This window comes from Manacus vitellinus, unplaced genomic scaffold (genome assembly GCF_001715985.3).
Source record: "Manacus vitellinus isolate BGI_N305 unplaced genomic scaffold, ASM171598v3 scaffold_12_pilon, whole genome shotgun sequence".
NCBI lineage: Eukaryota > Metazoa > Chordata > Aves > Passeriformes > Pipridae > Manacus > Manacus vitellinus.
The window spans coordinates 17446641-17467049 of record NW_021938949.1 but is presented as its reverse complement, the minus strand read 5'-3'; the positions used below and the strand labels follow the sequence as shown (position 1 = coordinate 17467049).

Genomic DNA, 20409 nt, shown 5'->3' with positions numbered 1-20409 from the left:
CAGGGTGGAGGAAGGTGTCTCTCCCACAACATCCTCAGGGATGAGTCTCCCAACCCCTACAGCAGCAGTCACATCACAAAGGCAACTTGCCTTTTTCATCCCTCCTCACATGGAGCCAGATAATTCACCCTCCCAGGAGAAAAGTCATTCCCCTCCTCCCTGCTCCCACAGATGTCCTCTCACAGCCGAGAGCAGATGCCCATGGCCACCTCAGTGCTGTGGTAATGAGGCTCCTGGGAGGGGGTTTCCCAGGGCACCTTATGCAGTCAGGCCATTTCCAGAGCAAACAGCCCCCACAGAAAACAGAAAAGCCCCACTGGCATTTTCCCAAGAAGTTTGGGCAGGAATTTCACAGTCCTGCTACTTGCCCTGCCCCGTCTCTTGGAAAGCACAGTGCTCCTGATGTTTGTGATGCTCCCAGTCTCAGGCCAGCCCTGCTGAGTCCATAACCTTGGCGTGGATTTCACACCTCTTGCTGCTCCTCTCGTTGTTGCACAGGGGCAGAACCCACCACCTCTGAGTTCACTGTCATCATGCACGGCCCCAAGCTGAAGACCATCGAGGGCATCGTGATGGCTGCTGACAGCGCCCGATCCTTCTCGCCCCTGGAGAAGTTTGGGCAGAACTTTTTGGAGAAGCTGATAGGGATCGAGGTGCCCCACAAACTGCTGGAGCGAGTCACCTTTGTGGACACCCCGGGCATCATCGAAAACCGCAAGCAGCAAGAACGAGGTGGGGGTTCACTGGGTTCATCTGGGGGAGCCCAGAAAAGATGCCATAATGATCTGAGGTGACAAAGGTGGCTGAAGCACAATGGGGAAGAGCCCTGGGCCACAAAAGGGGTCTTGTACTGGAGGGGATGGTGATGTCTGTATGCCCATGGCTGTGGCAGCAGCAGTTCAGACCTAGGGAGCATACACAGAGCAGACATTTCTGCTGTTATTTCCTCAGAACTCCTTGGGCTGCTGATTGTCCACCTCAGCTGACCGGTTAATGCCCTGTTTGTCACCCTTGGAGCCAGGCTTGGCCAACGACTGGTGCTCCAGAGGAGCCCAGACAAGCACCAGTCTGTTCCCAGAGCACCTGGGGTGCCAGGACAGATCAGCAGTGCTCCTTGACCTGGATATCTGCAATGATGTGGCTGATGAGCGTGTCCAGAGAAGGGAACAGAGCTGGGGAAGGGTCTGGAGCGCAAGTCTGATGAGGAGTAGCTGGTGGAGCTGGGGGGGTTCAACCTGGAGAAAAGGAGGCTCAGGGGGGACCTTCTTGCTCCGCAGCCCTCTGACAGGAGGGGGGAGCCAGGTGGAGATCAGGCTCTGCTCCCAGGGAACAAGGGACAGGACAATGGCCTCAAGTTGTGCCAGGGGAGGTTTAGGTTGGCTATTTGGAAAATTTCTTCGCTGAAGGGGTAGTCAGGCACTGGCACAGGCTGCCCAGGGTGGTGGCATAGTTACCACCCTTGGAGGGATTTAAAAGCTATGTGAATGTGGCACTTGGGGACATGGGTTAGTGGTGGCCTTGGCAGCGCTGGGGGAATGGCTGGACTTGATGATCTCAGAGAGCTTTTCCAGTCTTAAGGATTCTGTGATCCTGTGATTCAATATCTGCTCACAGGAGCAGCAGGAACCTGTGGCCTAGAGCAGGGAGAAAGATTTCAAGGGGGAGCTGAGGGAGACAGGTAGTCACAGCCTCAGACATCCAGAGATGGATTTTTACATCTCTGAAGTGTTTTAGCACATGAGAAACAGTTTCTAGGCTGCAGGAGAAGTCCGCTGGGCCTCACGCCCCATCCAACCTGAATGAGGCACAAGGCACGACAGGCTCGAGGTTTATCTATCTCTTGATGAAGGGACTCACCCTGTGCCGGCCACTACTGCTGGACTTCTCTCTTTCCTCTCCTAAAGGTTACCCGTTCAACGACGTGTGCCAGTGGTTCATTGACAGAGCCGATCTCATCTTCGTTGTCTTTGACCCCACGAAGCTGGACGTGGGCTTGGAGCTGGAGATGCTGTTTCGCCAGCTGAAGGGCCGCGAGTCCCAGATCCGAATCATCCTGAACAAAGCCGACAGCCTGGCCACCCAGGAGCTGATGAGAGTCTACGGCGCCTTATTCTGGAGCCTGGCTCCTCTCATCAACGTCACAGAGCCACCCAGGGTGTACGTTAGCTCCTTCTGGCCCCACGACTACCACCCGGAAACCCACAGAGACCTGTTTCTCAAGGAAGAGATATCGCTCCTGGAGGATCTCAACCAGGTGATTGAGAACAGGATGGAAAACAAGATCGCCTTCATCCGCCAGCACGCCATCCGGGTGCGCATCCACGCCCTCCTGGTCGATCGCTACCTACAGACCTACAAGGACAAAATGACCTTCTTTAGCGATGGAGAACTGGTGTTCAGGGACATTGTGGAAGATCCTGACAGGTACTTTATCTTTAAGTCCATTCTGGCAAAGACCAATGTCAGCAAATTTGACCTCCCCAACCGTGAGGCTTACAAGGACTTCTTTGGCATCAACCCCATCACCAGTTTTAAGCTGCTGTCTCAGCAGTGTTCCTACATGGGAGGGTGTTTCCTGGAGAAGATTGAGAAGGCCATCACCCGCGAACTTCCCGATCTCTTGGGAAGCATCGGCTTGGGGAAGAAGCCCAACGTCCTCTCCTGCGACGTCACTGGCTGTGGTGAAACCCCAAAGAATCGCTACAGGAAACCCTAAGGTGATCCATAACCCAACTGTCCACATGTTCCTACTGGTGAATGAGCTTATGTCTTATCTGTCCAAAAAGCCATGGTTTGTTAACCCTTTGAGTGCCGCGCTGGCAAAGGCTGCCGTACGATGAGGACTTTGAGTCGTTGACCTCGATGGCAGGGGAAGATGGGTGGGCATAAGAAAGAGAATAAAAACTGTGAATTCCTGACATTTTACCTTTGTTCTTTCGAGTAGAAGGCAATGTTTAAGCTGTAAGTATGAGCAATGCACGGGGAGCTAGAACAGCAGCTGCTTTTCCACTGATGCCAAGAGTGCGTGAAGAGGAATTTCAACCTCTGCATCCCTGAAGACACGAGGGAGCGAGCACGAGGGCACGGCATGAGAGCACAGGGGAGAGCAGTGACACACTAACCCAGGCACCACCAGGAGCCCCAGGACAAAGTGCTGCTCAAGGAAAGAGAGGCCAGGACCCAGCTGTGGTTTTCTCGCACAAACACGCTACAAATCTCGGCAAATATTGATCTTGTTTTTCTTTCCAAGACTTCTAGGTCACCTGGTGAGTTCTCCTTCCATTTAACAGCTGAGCTGATCCTCTGCAGCCTTCACCTGGGCGTTCACCTTAAGGAGGGGCGTTTGCAGGGGTGTTTTTAGCTCCAGACAAGTAACCATGATGGGATTTGGAAGTCCATGTCAGAGGAGGAAGTGGGTTGGAAAGGAGCGGCCAGCACTTGCTGAGCTGTGCTGGAGGAGGAGCAGATGGTCCCACAAGGAGCTGTGAGCAGGGTTTTATTCCCCTGTGTCAGCACAGGAGAGGGCACTTTGTGCCTGTGAGTGTCATTAACTCAAAATCCACACTGGCAAGTCCTACCTGCGGACCAGCAGGGCTCTGAGGGTGAGGATTTGGCAGTTTGACCTTGTTCAAGTCCATGCTGATGATTTCTCAGTCAGACCCCCATGTTTTTGTGCTCCACAGAGGGAGGCAGGAACAGGGGGTCACTATCTGTGAAGTGAAAAAGGTCACATCCCTTTTGCCCACCTGCTGCTCTGCCCTCCCCAGGACAGTCCAGGCAGGTTTCTGGGGCTTGTTTTCCAAACTCCTCCCATTTTAGCCATTTGTTGGCTCATTTCTGAGCATCGCTGCTCAGTCCTGAAGGAGTATTGCTTTGGAAGCACCCGAGCAGGGTGAGGTTCCCCATGGACAGCTGACCTTGAAACCTGGCCCTCATGGACAGCACAGCTGGCTGCCGACCCGAGCCCAAACCAACCAGGAGGTAGATTTTTTTGTCCTGGATGGAGACTGGCACCTTCAAGCGCACCCTGGACCTGCTGAACATCCTTTGTCCTTCCTCCTGCCAAACGTCCATGGTGAAACCTCTGGAGCAGAAGGACTTACCTTTGATAAGAAACAAAAGGACATGGAGGTGCTGGCTGAGGCAAGAAAAAGGCAAAAGGAATGAAAGAGGGAAAGAGAAAGCTGGGAATGGAAGGCTGTGTTGTGATGGGAAGGGTGTGAAGGGCAGCACCCCACATCTCCATGTGTGCAGCGGGATGTGAGCTAAGGCAGGAGAACTGTGGGAGCTCCACATTCCCCATGTGCTGCGAAGAAAAGGTCCCCTTGAGTCCAGGTGAGTTTGGGGGGACGCTGCCCCAGGGACTTCCACACTCCTGACCTCTGCTTTGAGGTAGGACTTTACATTTGAACTAATAAAGCCAAGATCCAGATCTACGTCCAAGCACAGGAAGGGACCCGGCTCAGGCAGAGGGATTTTGCCTGCAGTGCAGAGGGACTGGAGGTGCAAGGGAAGGCGAGCAGAATGTCAGAGAGAGCAGCAGCCAGAGCAGCCTGGAGAGAAATGATGTGCTCATGAGTCAGTGCATGAGCTCAAAGTGATGTTTCAAACCTGCCCAAGCGCTGCTGCCCCTCCACTGCTGTTCCTTCTCTCTTGTACATGATCCCATTGCTCATCGGTGTCCCTCTCCATCTCACTGCTCACTCTCCTCCACTTGGCTCTGCATGGTTTTCTCAAGAGGTAATGGAATTGAAACACTGACAGAAACAGGCTAATGCTGCCACTGTTCCTGCTGTTGCACTGTGTGTCACTGTCACATTGAGCAAAGGCCATCAAACATTTCTATTTGCGAGGTTTGTATCGCACCATCTCTGTCCTTGTTGCCCTGTCCCCCTAAAGCCCGTGGGGTAGCCAGGGAAAGACCCCCCACCCCACAAGAAGGATTGCCCCTGAAGGCACTGTTGCTCTGTTCTCAGGCTGCTCCCATTGTTCTCCCCGTCCTTTCTCTGGTTTCCTTTTCTCTTGCTTTATTTTCCAGCCCTCATCGCCTCTTCTCCTCCCTTCCTCTCCCTTCGGCACCTGCATGCCCCGTGCAAAGCCCTGTGCCCATGTCTTGGATGTGGCTCCTCTGTGACAGCAAAAACCTTTTCCCCCCTCTGATATGGTGTGCTTGGGTTCTCTTTCTGAATCAGTGGCTTCAGCAGTGGTGGTCTGTTCCCTGCTCCCCGCCACGCACGATGACTCTGCTCCGTGCTGGCTCGGGGAGATGACACCACTGCGATGCTTCCTCTCCCATGGCTCCAAGTGGCTGTCAGTCCCAAGAGGATTGCAGTTCCCAGCCCAGCTCTTGCTGAGCTTTCTTAGGAGATCTCTGGGAATGTGGGAGTGGAAATGGGGAGCAAGGAGGCCTTTTCATTCTGCGAAGAAACCCCAAGCACCCACAGCACTGGGGTGGTGAGCGTCTCACCCAAGGGCACTGCGGGAGGGAGGGAGCTGGAACACAGGCCTGTGTAGATGCCCATGATCGTGTGCATTGGGATAAAACTGTCAGCTTGAACATCAGCCTGTCTAATAAAACCTGGTATTTTCCAAACACATTCCCTGGAGATGCTTGTTTTTTTTCTCCTGCTGGTGTGGGAGTGAGCGCCAAGGCTGGGGAGGCTGAGGGGGTGCAGCTGCAGGGAGCAAGGCAGGAAGTCCCATCTCCTTCCCTGAACCCCAGCCTTATCCCCATCCCTTGCACGGGATCTGCCAGCCATGCCTCAGTCATTTGGCTGCTTTTCCAACCTGGCTTCCTGTGCCTTAGGCCCAACAGGCAAAGCAAACCCCAGCTCCTTTGCTTTGTGCCTCAGGGCAGAGTGATCCTCCCTGGTGGACAGATCCTTGCTCCAATCCGCCCCAGGAGATGCTGGCTGGGGACCAGGGCAGAAGGAAGGGGTCAGGGACCATGGAGGGAAACAGAGGATGGGGTCCACAGCAGAGGGCAGGGGTTGGGAACCATGGAGGAAGGCAGGGATTTGGGGATCATGAAGGAGGGTGGAGGGTTGGGGACCATGGGGGAGGACAAGAGGTCGCGGAGCATGGAGGAGGACAGGGATTTGGGGACCATGGAAGAGGGCAGGGATTTGGGGACCATGGAGGAGGGCAGGGGTGGGGGACCACAGAGAACAGCAGGGGCTCTCACCAACCACCCAGCGAGGGGCAGAGGGAGGGACCCTCCCACCGGCAACTGGGGCTCATGTGAACTGCTCATTACAACCCTATTCCTGGCCTGTCCGTCTGTCTTTCCAACTATCTGTCTCGCTCACTAATCAAAGAAGACTGTTCCAAGAAAGCTGGAAGAAGAGAAGGAATGTCTCACTTGGCTTCCTTCGGAAAGTCTGGAAAAACCGTGGCATCTCGATGTGCGTGAAGGTCTGCCTGGCGAGGAGCACATTTTCCTTCCAAAGCTGCTGCAAAGATGTGAATCATGAGCCGGTAACGCTGCTGGCAGAGCGCACAGCAATCCCACTGAGACGTGGGGCTGGCAGCGGCCCCGCTGTAATCTCTTGGACGGAAAAGACAAACATTTGTCATCGTGACACTGCTGGGGGAGAGCTGCTGGTGCTGCCGAGAGCCCCGCGGTGGCCGGATTCTGCCTGTGCTCAGGGTGCTCCCATCAAGGGCAGCGTCCAGCAGGTTTTCCAAAGGTCTCCAAAGCTCCTCAAGCACCAGCCAAGGGGTTTACAGTCCCTTTTGGTTGTCCTCCACAACATCAACCCCTCGGTGGCATCTCTGCATTTCAGGGATGAAAATAACCCGTATCCAATCATGAGAAAAGGAGCAAAACCCTTTGGAAAGGTCTGCTGGGAGCTGGAGGCAGCCCTGGTGCTCTGCCTGCTGCATGCTGGAGGTGACCCTGTGCCACCATCCCCATCCAGCCTGACCCCTGCTGTCCCCATGCACTCAAGGCTGGGGCCAACCCCCACCCAAAATGTCCCATGCTGCAATTGCAAGACCCCAGTAGCCGTGGCATGTTTATGAAGCCACTCCCTCCCTCCCCAGATGGTCACAGATATCTGCCTACCTGGTTGTCTACCCCAGAGCTGGGGCTGCCACCCTCCCTGCTGGCAGCAGATGCCTGAACACAGCTCCCAGAGCAAACAAAACACCCTTTCCATGCAAGTCCCTCCTTTTTGGGACTTTGGAGCTTTGTGCAGCACCGAGAACTCCCTGGCTCGCCCTGACCCCAGCCCTCCAGCATCCCTCCCAAGACAGAGGCTGGGCTCAGTTCCACCACCACTTCCCTGCTCAGAGTCAGAAGAGTTGCAACACTGAGCGTGGATGTGTAGAGTGTGCCTTCAGGACATGTCCCACCTCAAACCAGAGCACTGCAGCCAGTTTGTGTCTGCAGAGAGCCCCAAAATCAACACATTTTCCCCAAGATGTGTATGTGCAGGACACTGAACCAGGGAGGTAAAATCAGGGAGGTAAATCAGTAAAAGCTGTGTCTTGAAGAACGTGCAGGGGCTTTGGACCCCCTGCCCTCCTCCGTGATACCCACAGAAATGTGGAATCATTACTGTTGGAAAAGCTCTCTAAGATCATCAAGTCCAACAGTTCTCCCAGCACTCCCAAAGCCACCACTACACCGTGTCCCCAAGTGCCACACCCACACATCTCCACTGGAGGAGGATTTGCACACCCAAAATTGGGGTTTGCATGTGACATCAGCGCTTCCCAGAGGAGACAGGGTGAGGGATGGGGAGCGAGCCCACTTCTGGGGCTGCCTGCCTTGGGAAGAGCCTTGGGCTGGGGAACAGGGATGTCCCAAAGGATTGCCTGCTTGAAGGAGATGGGTAAAGCCTGGACATTGGCCCCAAGGGGTCACCATTTGCTTTAGTACACCTGGGTGACATGCAGGGCAAGAGGAGAGGAGCCAGGGCAGCCCAGAGCCCTGGGAAGGGGATTTTCATCCCAGGAAGGGGATTTTTAACCCATGGAGTGTCCAGAATATGTCATCCCTGCAAAATGGGGGGATGGAGGGCTGGTGAGCCAGGGCCTGGAGTGTCCCTCAAAGTGGACAAGAGGCCAGAGGGATGGCAGGGTGCTGACACGCTGCTGTCACCAGCCAGGAGCTGGGGCAGCCAGTGAATTCCTGTCAGTTATTATATGGATATCCAGCATTCCCACATGGGTTAGTGCATTCAGCTGCTCCTTCTCTAACACACTCATTAGTGGTCATTCAACTACAGGATGCAAAAACGAGCTGTTCCAAAACACTCCTGTACCTATGGAAAACACGTAATGAGCAATCAGTGCTGCTAATGAGAGAGGGAGTTGTGGTACCAATAACAAGAGAAATCCACCAGTATCCCAGCAATCCTGCCATCCACCCTAACCCAGCCGGCCTGCTGTGACCTGGAATCATCCCAGCAGCCTTCTGGGGCAGAGGGAGAGAAAATAGGCATGTGGGTGAGTGAGCTGGTGGTCAGTGGCCATTTCCTACACCTGGGAGCGACATGGGGTGTCCAAACCCACCCATATTCCCAGCAAAGGCTGCCAGAGGCAATGGGAAGTGAGTGCCAGTGCCACCACCACTTCAGCTCCGGATCGAAATTCAGCAGCACAGGAAAGCCCTTTGCTTCTTTGCAACTCTCCAGTGCCACTGGCCTGGAGATGGGAGTTAATGGGCTGAACATGAGAACCAAGTGCTCCCGGGGCAGGGAACGCTGCCGGCTCCTTCCCAGTAGCTGTGATTAATTGTTGTTAATATTAAATTCAGCACTTTTATGCAGGACGCAGAAGTGCTTAGGCAGAAGCCCAGCTCCTGTCCTACCTGTCATTAAAAACACTGCAATTAAGCTCTAGTGGAAGGAAATACAAGTAAACGCATCCTCTGTAAGTGGCTTCAGCTTTCCATGGACATCTGTGTCCCCCGTTTCCTCTTCGGCTGGCTGAGCCGCTTCTGTTTTCCCTCTTCCCATGACCCATATGTTGCTTTTTCTCCTTAATCCTGCCCACAGCTCCCAACAGTGAGGGCCAGAGCAGGGAGGAAAGGAGCCTCAGCTGCCTCTGACCCATTGCCACTGATGGAAAGTTCATGTCAGCTGCAGCTGCAGCCTCAGCCCTGGCCAAAATCCAGGCTGTGCACTGGGTACCTGCTCACCTAGTTGGACCCCAATGCTGCTTTTGCTCCTTTCCATGGGCAGAAATCCAAACGCTTGGTGCTTTCTGTGTGATGAAGGGGTGCCATTGCCCCAGTAACAAACTATTTCCACCTTGCAGTGGGTCTGGATGGGATTTTCAGCAGCTGAGACAGGTCAGCCCGAGCCAGAGGACACCAAGAGGAGCTGTGGTGGGGGGAGCTGAAGGGAGACCCTCTTCTGCCTCTCCCACAAGACTGATGGAATTGCAAAGTGACCAGAAGCTGTGGCTGAAATTTAGGTAATGCCAAGAGAAGCAGGTGGGAGTGACAACAATGAAAAGCCAGGTATATCAGGTCATGGTGTGACCTGTGTTGCTGTTCCTTACTCAGAAGGTCCTTAAAGCCCAGACATTGCCTGGGGAAAGGCAAAACATCCCAGGTAAGACTCGGGGCAAGGGAGCTGGAGATACAAATGGGCAGCAAGGAAAAATAAACCCTGTGTCAAGGACAATACTGGTGCCAGGAATAATACACTGAAAATTTTGAACGTGGTGGGATCATGCGAAAGGTGCCCAGAGCTGTGAAGAATGTGTGTAGAATCACAGAGGGTCAGGAGGGATGGGGGGGGGCACTAGGCCTGCCTAAATTTGGGGTAGATCCGGGGCTCTGGCAGCCACAGAGCCCGGCCAGCTGAGGACAGGGCAGGTGGGGATGGCCGAGCAGCGGGATGGAATGTGAGGATTGCAGGAATGCCCCACGCTGCAAAGAGCGATGACAACAGTGCCCACACCGCGGCTCTGGCCACGGCCCCGGGCTCTGCCGAGGAGGGAAAGGTTTCTCCAGGACCACAGGGACACGGGGGGTTTTCCCTTTTGCTTGCAAACATCGTCGTCACGTATATAAACAGAAAACGCCAAGATGTGAGTCAGCACAAGGGCAGTTTGGCTCCTGCAAGAACAGCCTGAGAAATGGTGGAAAGAGAGTCTGAAGGGGAGGTTCACTCTTGTTTCAGAGGTTTCAACAAGTAGTTTCATGACAGGTTCAATATGCACCCGTGATATACAAGGAAAAATAGTTTTAAAAATTTAAAAAAACTTATAAAACAATTTTTTTTTCAATTAGTTGCTTCCTATTGATGAGGGGATACCTGTCAGTCTCAGCGAGTGGCCAAACATACTTTTAGCTTTGACATACATCAGAGAGCAGAAAGAAATGCAGGCAGTGTCTTCAGGTGAGCAGTAGATTCAAATCATATAAAGGTGGTGGGGTTTTTTAACAGCTGCTGAAAAAGTTTCATGGCCCAGTGCTGTGATCCAGCACAACAAAAGGTCCTATTCACACAGGGAGCGGATCTGAGACTGCCTCAGGAATCTTAATTCCTGAATTTCTCAGCTTTTTTTTTCTTCAAACATAAAGGATCCCAATGAACCAATTAAGGAGATCTTGACATGATGGTTTGCTATAGTTTGGACTCTGCTCTATAAACACTCTGGCCTTCACTTTTATCTCCAGGTGTGAATAATCCCATGAGGGTCAGTAAGCCAACCATGGATATAAAGTAAGGCACATGTGAAAAGTGTCTGCAGGATTGAGGCCAGTGATTGCAAAACAGTTTAATCTATAATCCTCCATTTTCATTAGTTTATTGAAAAAGTTCTGCTGTGGGCTTGAAATCCTTCCTGTTTTGTTGAGCCAAAGGTGACTTTTCTCCCCAGGCAGTCTGAGCACAAACCTTCCCACTGGTTTTAAGTTGTCAGGCTTCAAAAATCCCATTTCCCACTAGGGACATTCTGCCCTTTTCATTGAGAGAACTCAACATCGACATCTATTGTGTAAATAAAGCTAATTAAAGACAGTTATTACTTGCTGGACATAAAAGTCCTCCAACCCCACAGTCCAGTAGATGTGGCTGCTTTTGCTAAATGAAGCTTTGAGCTCTCCCTATGCTGCAGAAACAGTAAATACAACATTTTCAGCTTACTAAGAGGTTTCTTCAGCCCTGCTTGCATTTTCTTTAATATTTCAGGTTTTAAAAAAGGGAGATTTTTCAGCACACAGTGTTTGCCACATCTTTGCCTTGACATGCAGGAGGTGGATGGGGCAGCCCAGAACATCCCTGCTGTCAGCAACAAAAGGCACTGGGAGCATCCTGCATTCCTGTGTGTTCATTTTTCAGCCTAAAATAAAATTGAAATAAGACTTCGGGCCAAAAACTCGACCTCTTCATCCTCTTCTAGGATGCTGAGCGGGCAGAGGTGGTGGGCTCCAGGCAGTGACCACCTGAAGCTTGGTCCTGTCGAGGAGAGAGACGTCCTCCCACTAAGCTCTCACTGCCACGTGTTGCCTTTCTGGGCAAAATCAAGGCTGTAATTCCGTGTCACTGAAATTTCCGTGGTCAGTTCTTGTCTAGGGGAAGAGGGGGGTTCTGGGCTGGTTTGCAGTCAGGAGGAGGTCAGGAACATGACAATCTCTCCTGCCCACATTTCTGGCTCGGAAAAAGGAGTTTGAGGTTGCAGCAAAGTGATGGACTCAGCGCCTCCTGCTCTGGTGGGTAAGACAGGGCAGGAGGAAAGATCTGGTTAAAAATCAACACACCTCCACTCCAAGTGTCTCTAGAGGAGTCCACAGGCCTTGACTGTGAACTGAACACAATGAGAAAAGGAATCAAGAGACCTAGATTAGGAACAAATCCTTCATTAAGGGCTTAACTGGTCCACATAAAAAAAGCAAACATGGCAATCGTTGTTTGGGCTGTAATAGAACAAGACTTAATATGTGTTACAACCGTGTAAAGGGGAATGGAATATTTTCCCTGGTTGTCCACAGGAAGGAAGTGAAACAAGGATGGTAAAAGAGGAGAAAGGAGAAGACAGGAAAAAGCCACTTAGCACAATAAATCTGCTTCTCAGCCCTCACTTCCCTGGTGCATGGCTGGAGCCTTTTCTCTTTCTCTGAACACACGTCTCCGTCTCCCAAAATCATGGCAGGGACTCACAGGAGTGTGGAACATCCTTCAGCTGAAGATGGTGGCATATTTTACTTTAATTTTTCAGCTTTGTAGCTTATTTAGGAGCAGGTTCTTCAGGCACCCAGGAATTTAACATTAATAACTGAGATGTTTTGACTGGATGCATAAGAAACACAATCTGCTTGTTTGTTTGTTTGTTCGTACTGAAGAAATTTCAGCTCCTGGTTTTGTTTTCCAAGTGTTCTGGGAATTCCCAAATTAACAGGCAAGATGTGGAACAGTTTCAGGTGTGAGGTGACAAGATGGGGTCACACACAGTAGCATGGCCTGCATCAAATTCCCCTTTGAGATATCCTTTGGTAAATAACTCATCTCCCTGAATCCACCACAACAATCTCTGAGCAGTTCTCGCAGGGACAAACCACGCAGAGCCTCTGGAAGCTGGAGGGAACTTCTGGTGGGAAACTGCAGAAAAGCCTGTCATGGGATTTTTCCTGCCTGTGTCATTAAGAGTTTAACATGTGCCATGAAGCATGAGGGTTATTTGATTTTTGCCTATCAACAGTGACTCCCCTTAACCCAATTCAAGGAGATTCCTGGTTTATAAAAGGATTAGGGCCCCATTCCCAAAGCCTGGTTACATTTAGCCAGTAAATGCTGGGTTGTAGCGTTTCTCCCTTCCCGACCTTTCACTGTGTTCTATGTGCCCTTTTCACCAAACACTGGCTGTGTTTTCAGTTCCCAGAACTGTTATTCCCCCTTCCCTGTGGAAGCAGCCATTCCCTCTTACCTCTGCCAAAAGGTATTTAATGTATCTGCCTCATCCACAACCAGCAGGACCCAGACCTGAGCGAGTTCACCCTTTATTTCCACAGTACACTGTAGTTGTCAGGGCAGCACCATAGGTAAAAATGCCTGGGAGATGTGATCACCACCACAGCCAAAGTGTTAGGTTTTAATGTTCTCAGCAACATTTTCTTACCAATTTTTTCCCCCCTGAAAACAGAACTAGGCACGTGGCAGAAACATGCATTCACCCTCAGTTTTAAACATGATTTTTGGGAAGGTGTTTGCTCTCACACTAAATCTGATCTAGGGGAGGGTGTCCCTGCCCATGGCAGGGGGTTAGAACCAGATGATCTTTATGATCCCTTCCAACTCAAGCCATTCCATGATTCTTTGATTCTACAAATTACCCTGTATGACTTTTTCTTGTTTCATCAACACCTCAAGCCTACCACCACAGCAACAAACTGAAATAAGGACTGGTTCCAGTGTTGGCAGAAAGGAGAAGTGAGCTTTTTCCAAGCTTAAGAACAAAAGTGTGTAAAAAATCTTCTTAAATACAAACTAAAAATTGACACAATAGCTTCTCAATGCCTTCCACTTCATACCTGTCACATCACTGCTGAATTTTTCGGATATATCTGCTCTGATTGGAGTACTGGAAGTCATCTATCTTCCTGGACAGAACCAGAGCTGCAGCCAAAGAAATGAAATCCCAGGTATAGGCAAGAAGAATGCTCTCCTCTACCTTTTTTTTGGGGGGGGGGAGGGAGAAATAAAGGCACCAAAAATCCAGTATTACTGAGTTCTGTTATTGGGGTTTTTTTTAATTCTGGCACCCACAGGGCAGAATGACAGATCTGTGGTTAAAATAGAGCCAGGAAAAGAGCAAGTGAGTCTATTCAGGGATGCATTTGGGAACACTCTGCTTGGCTCAGGCAGCGATGGCTCTCACCAGATCCATTCCCAGCTGGGCCGGGCTCGGGGTCACCTTTCCATTGCGGGTCAACCGAGACGAGGGATCAAGTCGCAAAAATGCCACAGCAACTCTCTCTTCTTCCTAGAAACCTAAATTTAAAAAGTGCTTGGTGCACACATAGCAGATGTTTCAAGAAGTTTTGCGCCGTGTAATTCCTTGCAATTCCTTGGCGGGGTTTTTTCTGTGGGTTTGCAGCAGGTCTTTCCCCCAAACCCGTGGTGTGTGCACGAGGTGACTGCACAACCCTGGAACTGTGCCTGTAAATTCTCATTCCCGCCACTTTTCAGCTGAATAACCCAAAACACTAAATATAAAATGTGTTGCAATTTGCAACTTCGCTATTGCAAAAATCAGAAAATGGTAAAATTGTGTGTTGCAACATTCACACCTATTGCAGAAACAACTTTTTTTTTTTCAAATCTCTACAGTTTCCTTCATAATTCTGCGGGAAATTCCTGTACCAAGGGTCACCCCAGGAGGAATCCTGCCTGCAAGGTTATATGAATACTTTAGACTAGTTTAGAATAATTTACTTTTTAAATTGTAATAATACAAATTACTTTTGCTGCTCCTGTAAAAGCTCCCCTTTCCATCAGGGTCTTCCCACGCAAACTGCTATGAAGACAAGTTGGCTAAATAAGTGAGCTGTGAGAATGGAAAGGTTCTATTTTCTGCTCCTCCTTGGCTTCATAAACCTTATTTTGCAAGATCCTGTAAGGTGTGATGTTACACAGGTGGAGGAGCATCAAGGCACAGGGGAACAGCACATGGGCATCCAGCCCTTCTTTCAGAGGAGACAGAGGGAAAGCTTCCAGAGAAAGTAAAACACAACAGGACTTTGCCTGAGATAAAGGTTTGTTTTCCCTCAGTAATGGTTGCATATCCCACCTGCACAGGGTTTGAGAGAGGTTACTGGGTTTTGTCTGCCCAAAGGGAAAACGAGGAGCACTCATGGGAAGGGGGCACAAGCAAGTGCTGCTTGAGAGACCCCTGAAGCTTCATTTTGAATGGGTGTCCTTCTGCAGAGCACCAAAAATTAAGGATGCTACATGTGCAAGAGGAAAAGCTGCCCAGATGGAGAAGGGCAAATGTGAATGGCCTGACCTGGAGACACAGAAACTCCTCCCTAATTTAATCACATAAGGACTACTTTTATATTGCCTTTTCACTCCCTTCCACGAAGTCTTGCCCATGACTTTAAGTGTCATTTCCCACTATTTGACTGCAGCTCTTGGTCATTTTCACTGTTTTTTGCTATTTTATGCTGGGCTATAAAGTGGAGTTACCGCATGGCAGCGGGAGTGACTCAACTCTACCTTGGGAATGCTGGATGAGCACCACTGTAGCTGATCTCTAGTCAGTGTTTTAGAGCTTCTACCCTGTCTTCTTGCCCTCATTTCTTAATGACTTAAGACTTGGCTTCAGCTTGGTTGTAGCCTGTCCCTTGTCTCCCTAATTTGAATGTCCTGAGAAGCTGCAAGTAGCTGGAGCAGGAGCCTGATGCTGACTTGAGGGGACATGAGCGACTGCCACTTGTACAGCCCTTCTCCTGCTCTTTACTCCTCGGTACTTCCACACCCACACAGTCCCACTCACAGCAACATGAACACTCCTGGTTTGAGTCAGAAAATGCCTTCTTATTTCCCTTTCTTTTTTTAAAGAAGCAGAGTGTCACACAAGTCCCTCCATTGAGTGTTCACAGCTGTAAAAGCCCGTTAGATGAGGCTGTATTTGCAGGCAACAGTGGGACTTCCTCTCTTCGGAAATGGAGCAACTTTCTATTTTGGGCTGTGCTGACTCAAGGGTGAGGTACCCGAGCTGATTCAGCAGCTTGGCAAGCCAGGAGAACTTCTGGTTATGAACAGAATGAGCAATAAATTTTAAGTTTGTCTTCGTCTTACAGAAATGTATATTTGAGTGAAGCCACCTCCTGGTGGCAGACATTTTGCCAAACAAGCAGAATATTCTGCATTGCTTTCAGCATAAAGGCCTCTCCAATGAAACAACCATAAAGCCTGCAAGTAAAATCCTGGTCCCACAGGAGCCAGAGATTCCCACTCAGCCAGACCAGGATTTATCCTCCCTCTTGAGTCACATAAAAAGATCCAATTCACACAAAAAGGTCTTCTACTGCTTACTCACTTATTTTATCTGTGCATCTGGTATACAAAATTGTCTCAGTAACATGAATAAGTTGAACAGCAATTTCAGAGGGATGAAAGTACACAACACAAAACCAACCTGGCCACTGTGAGGAAGTGAGAAGAACACACCACCCACTTACTCAGCTTCCGTGGCTTCGTATGGAAAAGATGTCAAAGGTAATCCTTGTGCTCTTCTGCTATGGAAAAATGAGATAAGCACTGTGATACTTGAACAATTTTAAAAAGCATGGAGCAGGAACAACGTTTCACAATATTTTCTAATGTTTGCCTGTTAATCTGTGAACAGAAGCCAGAAAATCTGGTGGGTTTTTGGTTTTTTTAATGAGTTCTTTCACCTAGAGGTTACCAGGATTCAAAACAAAGCTTGCAATGAATGCTGCACGTGTCCACAAGGATGAAGACAGAGAAGTTTGTAAGGAAGTGAGATGTTGCCATTTATTAAGGTAAGAAAGGAGGGAACGGGGCATCCGAGCTGTCTCCCTTGAATCCGTGTGACGGTCAAAACAGATTTTAACATATTTGCCTCCAACATTTATGCTGTTTCCAGATAGGATCAATAGTCCATGACGCCTCTTCTTTCAGGCTGCAAGTTCTCCTTTGACAGCACACAATAAAAGCTGCAAACTTCTTAACAGCATTCCTCCTCCCCAGCTCCACCAACCACGCCGGCATTAAGACACGCCGTTGTTCCAGCCAGCAGTTCCCATGTCATATTCTTCTGCCTCGTGAAGGCGGTTTGTGAAGTCTAAAAAAGCATCATGTGGGTTGTCACATTTCAGAACCCCCTAAATAACTCCGTGTGGCTCCATCAGATAAGCGGCGGAGCACAATATTGTGAACGTCGAGCGAGAGCTCATCATTAGAGCTGACAAAGCTGTGCCTCTGAGAGGAGAAGTAAACTCAGTTCTCTAGACTAAATATGTATATTAGTGGCATGAAGCTAAGAGAACTCTGCAAGTAGGATTTGTATTTGCCCAGCTACTGCTCTGTAAAGTATCTCCTCTAACCCAGTCCCTGAGAAAGGAAACCAGTCACAGAGTACTTTGGAAGGGTGGTCAGAATTCTCCACAGGAGACCAGCACAACCCAGGCCAGAAGGAACCCAAGACTCAAAATCCAGACTGTGTGGAGGCTCCCAGTACTACCAGGGTGTGCTCAGTGTGGTTGCTAAGAAAGTGATCCAAAGGAAGCATCTTCCTTGAAGGATGCTACAGACATTATCCCCTGAGGCACTGCCTTAGAGGGGAATATAACACTGCCTGTATTATCTAACAGTGTGGGGTTAAACTCCTCCTGGATAAAAACAAACCAGATGGTGGTGGGGAGTAATAATGGATACAACTTCAAACCACTTCTTGCCCTCTAAAACAAACCTTACTCAGGCTTGATGTAAATCCAAGCATCACTGGCATTTCTTGTTTGCTGCTTATATGTATTTATTCTTGAGTTCAACAGAGAAAAAAAAATCATGATAAAAACAAAGTCAAGTTAAAAATTCAGTCTTTCAGGAGACAGCATTAGGTCTGTCCCAGCCAGAACAGAGCTAATGAAAATGAAGACAAGACAACTGGTCCCCGATGATGGAAACACAATGTGTTTCCAGTGAACTTGATAATGAGAGTAAGCTGGGGAATGGCTGGGCCAGTAAATGTTGGGCATCTGTTCCATCCAAAAGATCAAGAGGAGGACCAGGATGGGAGTCTGTGCATTACAAACCTAATGGGAGCTTCCTTGGGGGAGCAAGGATTCTGACCAACCTCAAAATCCCGATGTGAAGCTCACCAGAGCAGGGTTTGACAAGTCAGATGTCTCCTTCCATCCCACTTCACTCCTTGGAACCAGTGGGGAAAGAGGAACTGCTTCATTAGCAGAGATCAAAAGCTGTCTCTGACTAGTAATTTGGGATCATGTGGGTCACTCAGTGAAAACTTGTGATGTAGCCAGTATCTTTGATGTGATTCTGTTTATTCTAGGAACATTACAAAGTCCCGCTTTATTGAGCACAGGGGGGAACAAGATACACTTCTCTTGCTTCTCACTGAGCTTTGCTCTTGCCTGTCCTCCTCCTCCTCCTCCTGCACACACCTTGGTCCATGTCCAAAAGATGCACACAGGGAATTCTGTATGAGTGGCATCTCGTGCACCTGAGCTCTCTCTGGGCAGGACACACGCCTGAACCTCCTTCTCCCTGCGCTCACCTACGGCTGCACATACACAACAGCCTCATTCGGAATGAAGGAGCCATTCCACACCCTCATCCTCATCTCAGGTGAAAATTGAAGCCCAGCCAAGCAAGTTTCAGGCCTCAAACTTCACTACACTCCAGGCAAGCAATATTTTACTTATTTACTGCCTGTGTATTCTCAATCACCCTGGACCAAAGTAACTGAGTGAAGTCATGACTTTGTTGATACCAGAGGGAACACACACATCTTCAGCTGGAGGGAAATGGACCCTGATGTTCTTCTCAACAACATCCTCGCTTAGAAATAATACTGGTTTAAACTATTTTCTGTCCTCCACCATATTTTAGTTCTTTCTAGTTCCTACCTTTTCCAGAGGGTGTTTGGGAAATGGAGCTGACCCAGACTGGCAGTTGAACTCAAAAGCAATAATAATAAGACCATCATTTAAAAAGCCTATAAAAATCTATGCTGAAATTTCAGTACCTCTTAAATCTCAAAAGTTCAAATGGCACGATTTCTACAACAACAAAAATCTTACAGATTTACATAACAAAGTGAAAAAACACACATAGTTTTACCTTAAAGTCTTTGCCAATGAGGTCACTTTTTCCACCGCGTCTTTGAATCCTTGGAAGTTGTAGCACTTCTTTAATCCTCCAGATTAAATAAATTCATCATCCTTTATGAAGTAAAAATGTAACTTAAAGTAAATTAAGACGAATCAATAAAAAGGTTGGACAGAATTTTTAGTAAATTTATCAATTAATAGGCAAGCCCAGGAGGCCATCCTGCCTTTCTGCTCTGTCAGCTCAGGGATTTCTTTCCTCCCAACAGTGTTTATGTAAGAGCCGCATGGAAAGCAGCAGTCACTATAAAATATTGATCAGCTGAGCCATTAGCTGGAATTCAAGAGACAACTGTGTCATAGCAAAACCAGAACAAGTACTGCTACTGATTGGAAATTTTTATTATGGATTATTTTGGTATTTGAGCATGTCGGGAAATAAAAATTTCCTCAAAATAGTATTAGTAAAAGCATGTGTTACGGCATGGTTAAGGGGAGAAGTAGCATCTTTACAAAGGAGAGGGGAAAAAAGGCAGGTTTCAGTTTCAGTAACTGTGTGGCCACGGATTTTCTATTGTGATTTTTGAAAAAGACCATTATGGTTGGAAAAGACCTGCAAGACCACCAAGTCCAGTCTTTGACCCAACACCACCATGCCCACTAAGCCATATCACGAAATGCCACGTCCTCTTGTTTTTTGAACACTTCCAGGGATGGTGACTCCACCACTGCCCTGGGCAGCCCTTCCAATGTTTAATAACCCTTTCTGGAAAGAAATTTCCCCAGTATCCAACCTAAACTTCCCCTGGCATAACTTGAGGCCGTTTCCTCTCATCCCATCCCTTGTTCTCTCAGAGCAGAGCCCGACACCCCCATCCCAGCTCCCCCCTCCTGTCAGGGGGTTGCAGAGCCAGAAGGTCCCCCCTGAGCCTCCTTTTCTCCAGGCTGAGCACCCCCAGCTCCCTCAGCTGCTCCTGGTGCTCCAGACCCTTTCCCAGCTCTGTTCCCTTCTCCGGACACGCTCCAGCCCAAGTTGTGAGGAGCCCAGAACCGTCCCAAGGATTGGAGGGGCCTCAGCAGCGCACAGCACTGCCCTGGTCCTGCTGGCCACAATATTACCAGGTGCCTTTGGATTTATTTTATGGAATGGTGCGGTCTTCAGACGAGAAGGGACTTACTGTTTGGGAAGAGGCACTGCAGAACGCAGGACTGCTGGAGTGAAGTGCTTTTCTGGGAAAGGCTCACCTGGAAACCCGTAAATGGGATTCAGGGAAGCAGAAGCCACAGCAGGAAGAACTGGGGCTGGAGCTGAGGGGCTGAGAGGGACGAGGTGGGACCAATTTGGGAGCATCACCTGTGAGCAAGGGTGAGGGACAGAGAGCTGGGAGGGGGAGATGGAGCTGTACCACGAGCACAAACCCCGCGAAGGAGGGAAAGCCACGGGCCATCTGCGAGCAGAGATAATGAAACCGAGGGAGCGGTGCAGGCGAGATAGCGTCAGCCATAAACAAGCGGAGGAGAAAAATAACGCGGCGAGTTTGCAGCAGGGCTCGGGCTGAATTGTTTGGTACAGTGCGTGTTGTCTGCGCACGACAAGTGTCAGCCGGAGGGGAGGGCGGTGGCGGGGGCAGCCC

The 20409-nt window shown here is 49.6% G+C and overlaps 1 protein-coding gene and 1 long non-coding RNA gene across 3 annotated transcripts in view; one reads left to right on the top strand and one right to left on the bottom strand.

Annotated features, from left to right (window-relative positions):
- SRL (sarcalumenin) overlaps positions 1 to 5597 on the top strand; it is a 17974-nt gene extending 12377 nt beyond the window's left edge. Inside the window, exons 5-6 of the mRNA XM_029957866.1 lie at positions 493 to 732; positions 1905 to 5597. Coding sequence (XP_029813726.1) covers positions 493 to 732; positions 1905 to 2716 — 1052 coding nt within the window. The 3' untranslated portion in view covers positions 2717 to 5597. The remainder of the gene's footprint in view (positions 1 to 492; positions 733 to 1904) is intronic.
- A 10712-nt stretch (positions 5598 to 16309) lies between these two features.
- On the bottom strand, positions 16310 to 20366 carry LOC108638689. Of its 2 annotated transcripts, XR_001920036.2 has the most exons (4): positions 20130 to 20366; positions 19954 to 20020; positions 18789 to 18889; positions 16310 to 16770 (listed from the first exon to the last, which is right to left on the bottom strand). It is a non-coding gene; the product is annotated as an uncharacterized LOC108638689 (long non-coding RNA). The 2 variants fall into 2 exon arrangements; XR_001920035.2 differs by having other exon boundaries at positions 16311 to 16770; positions 19954 to 20366.
- Positions 20367 to 20409: the final 43 nt, after the last annotated feature.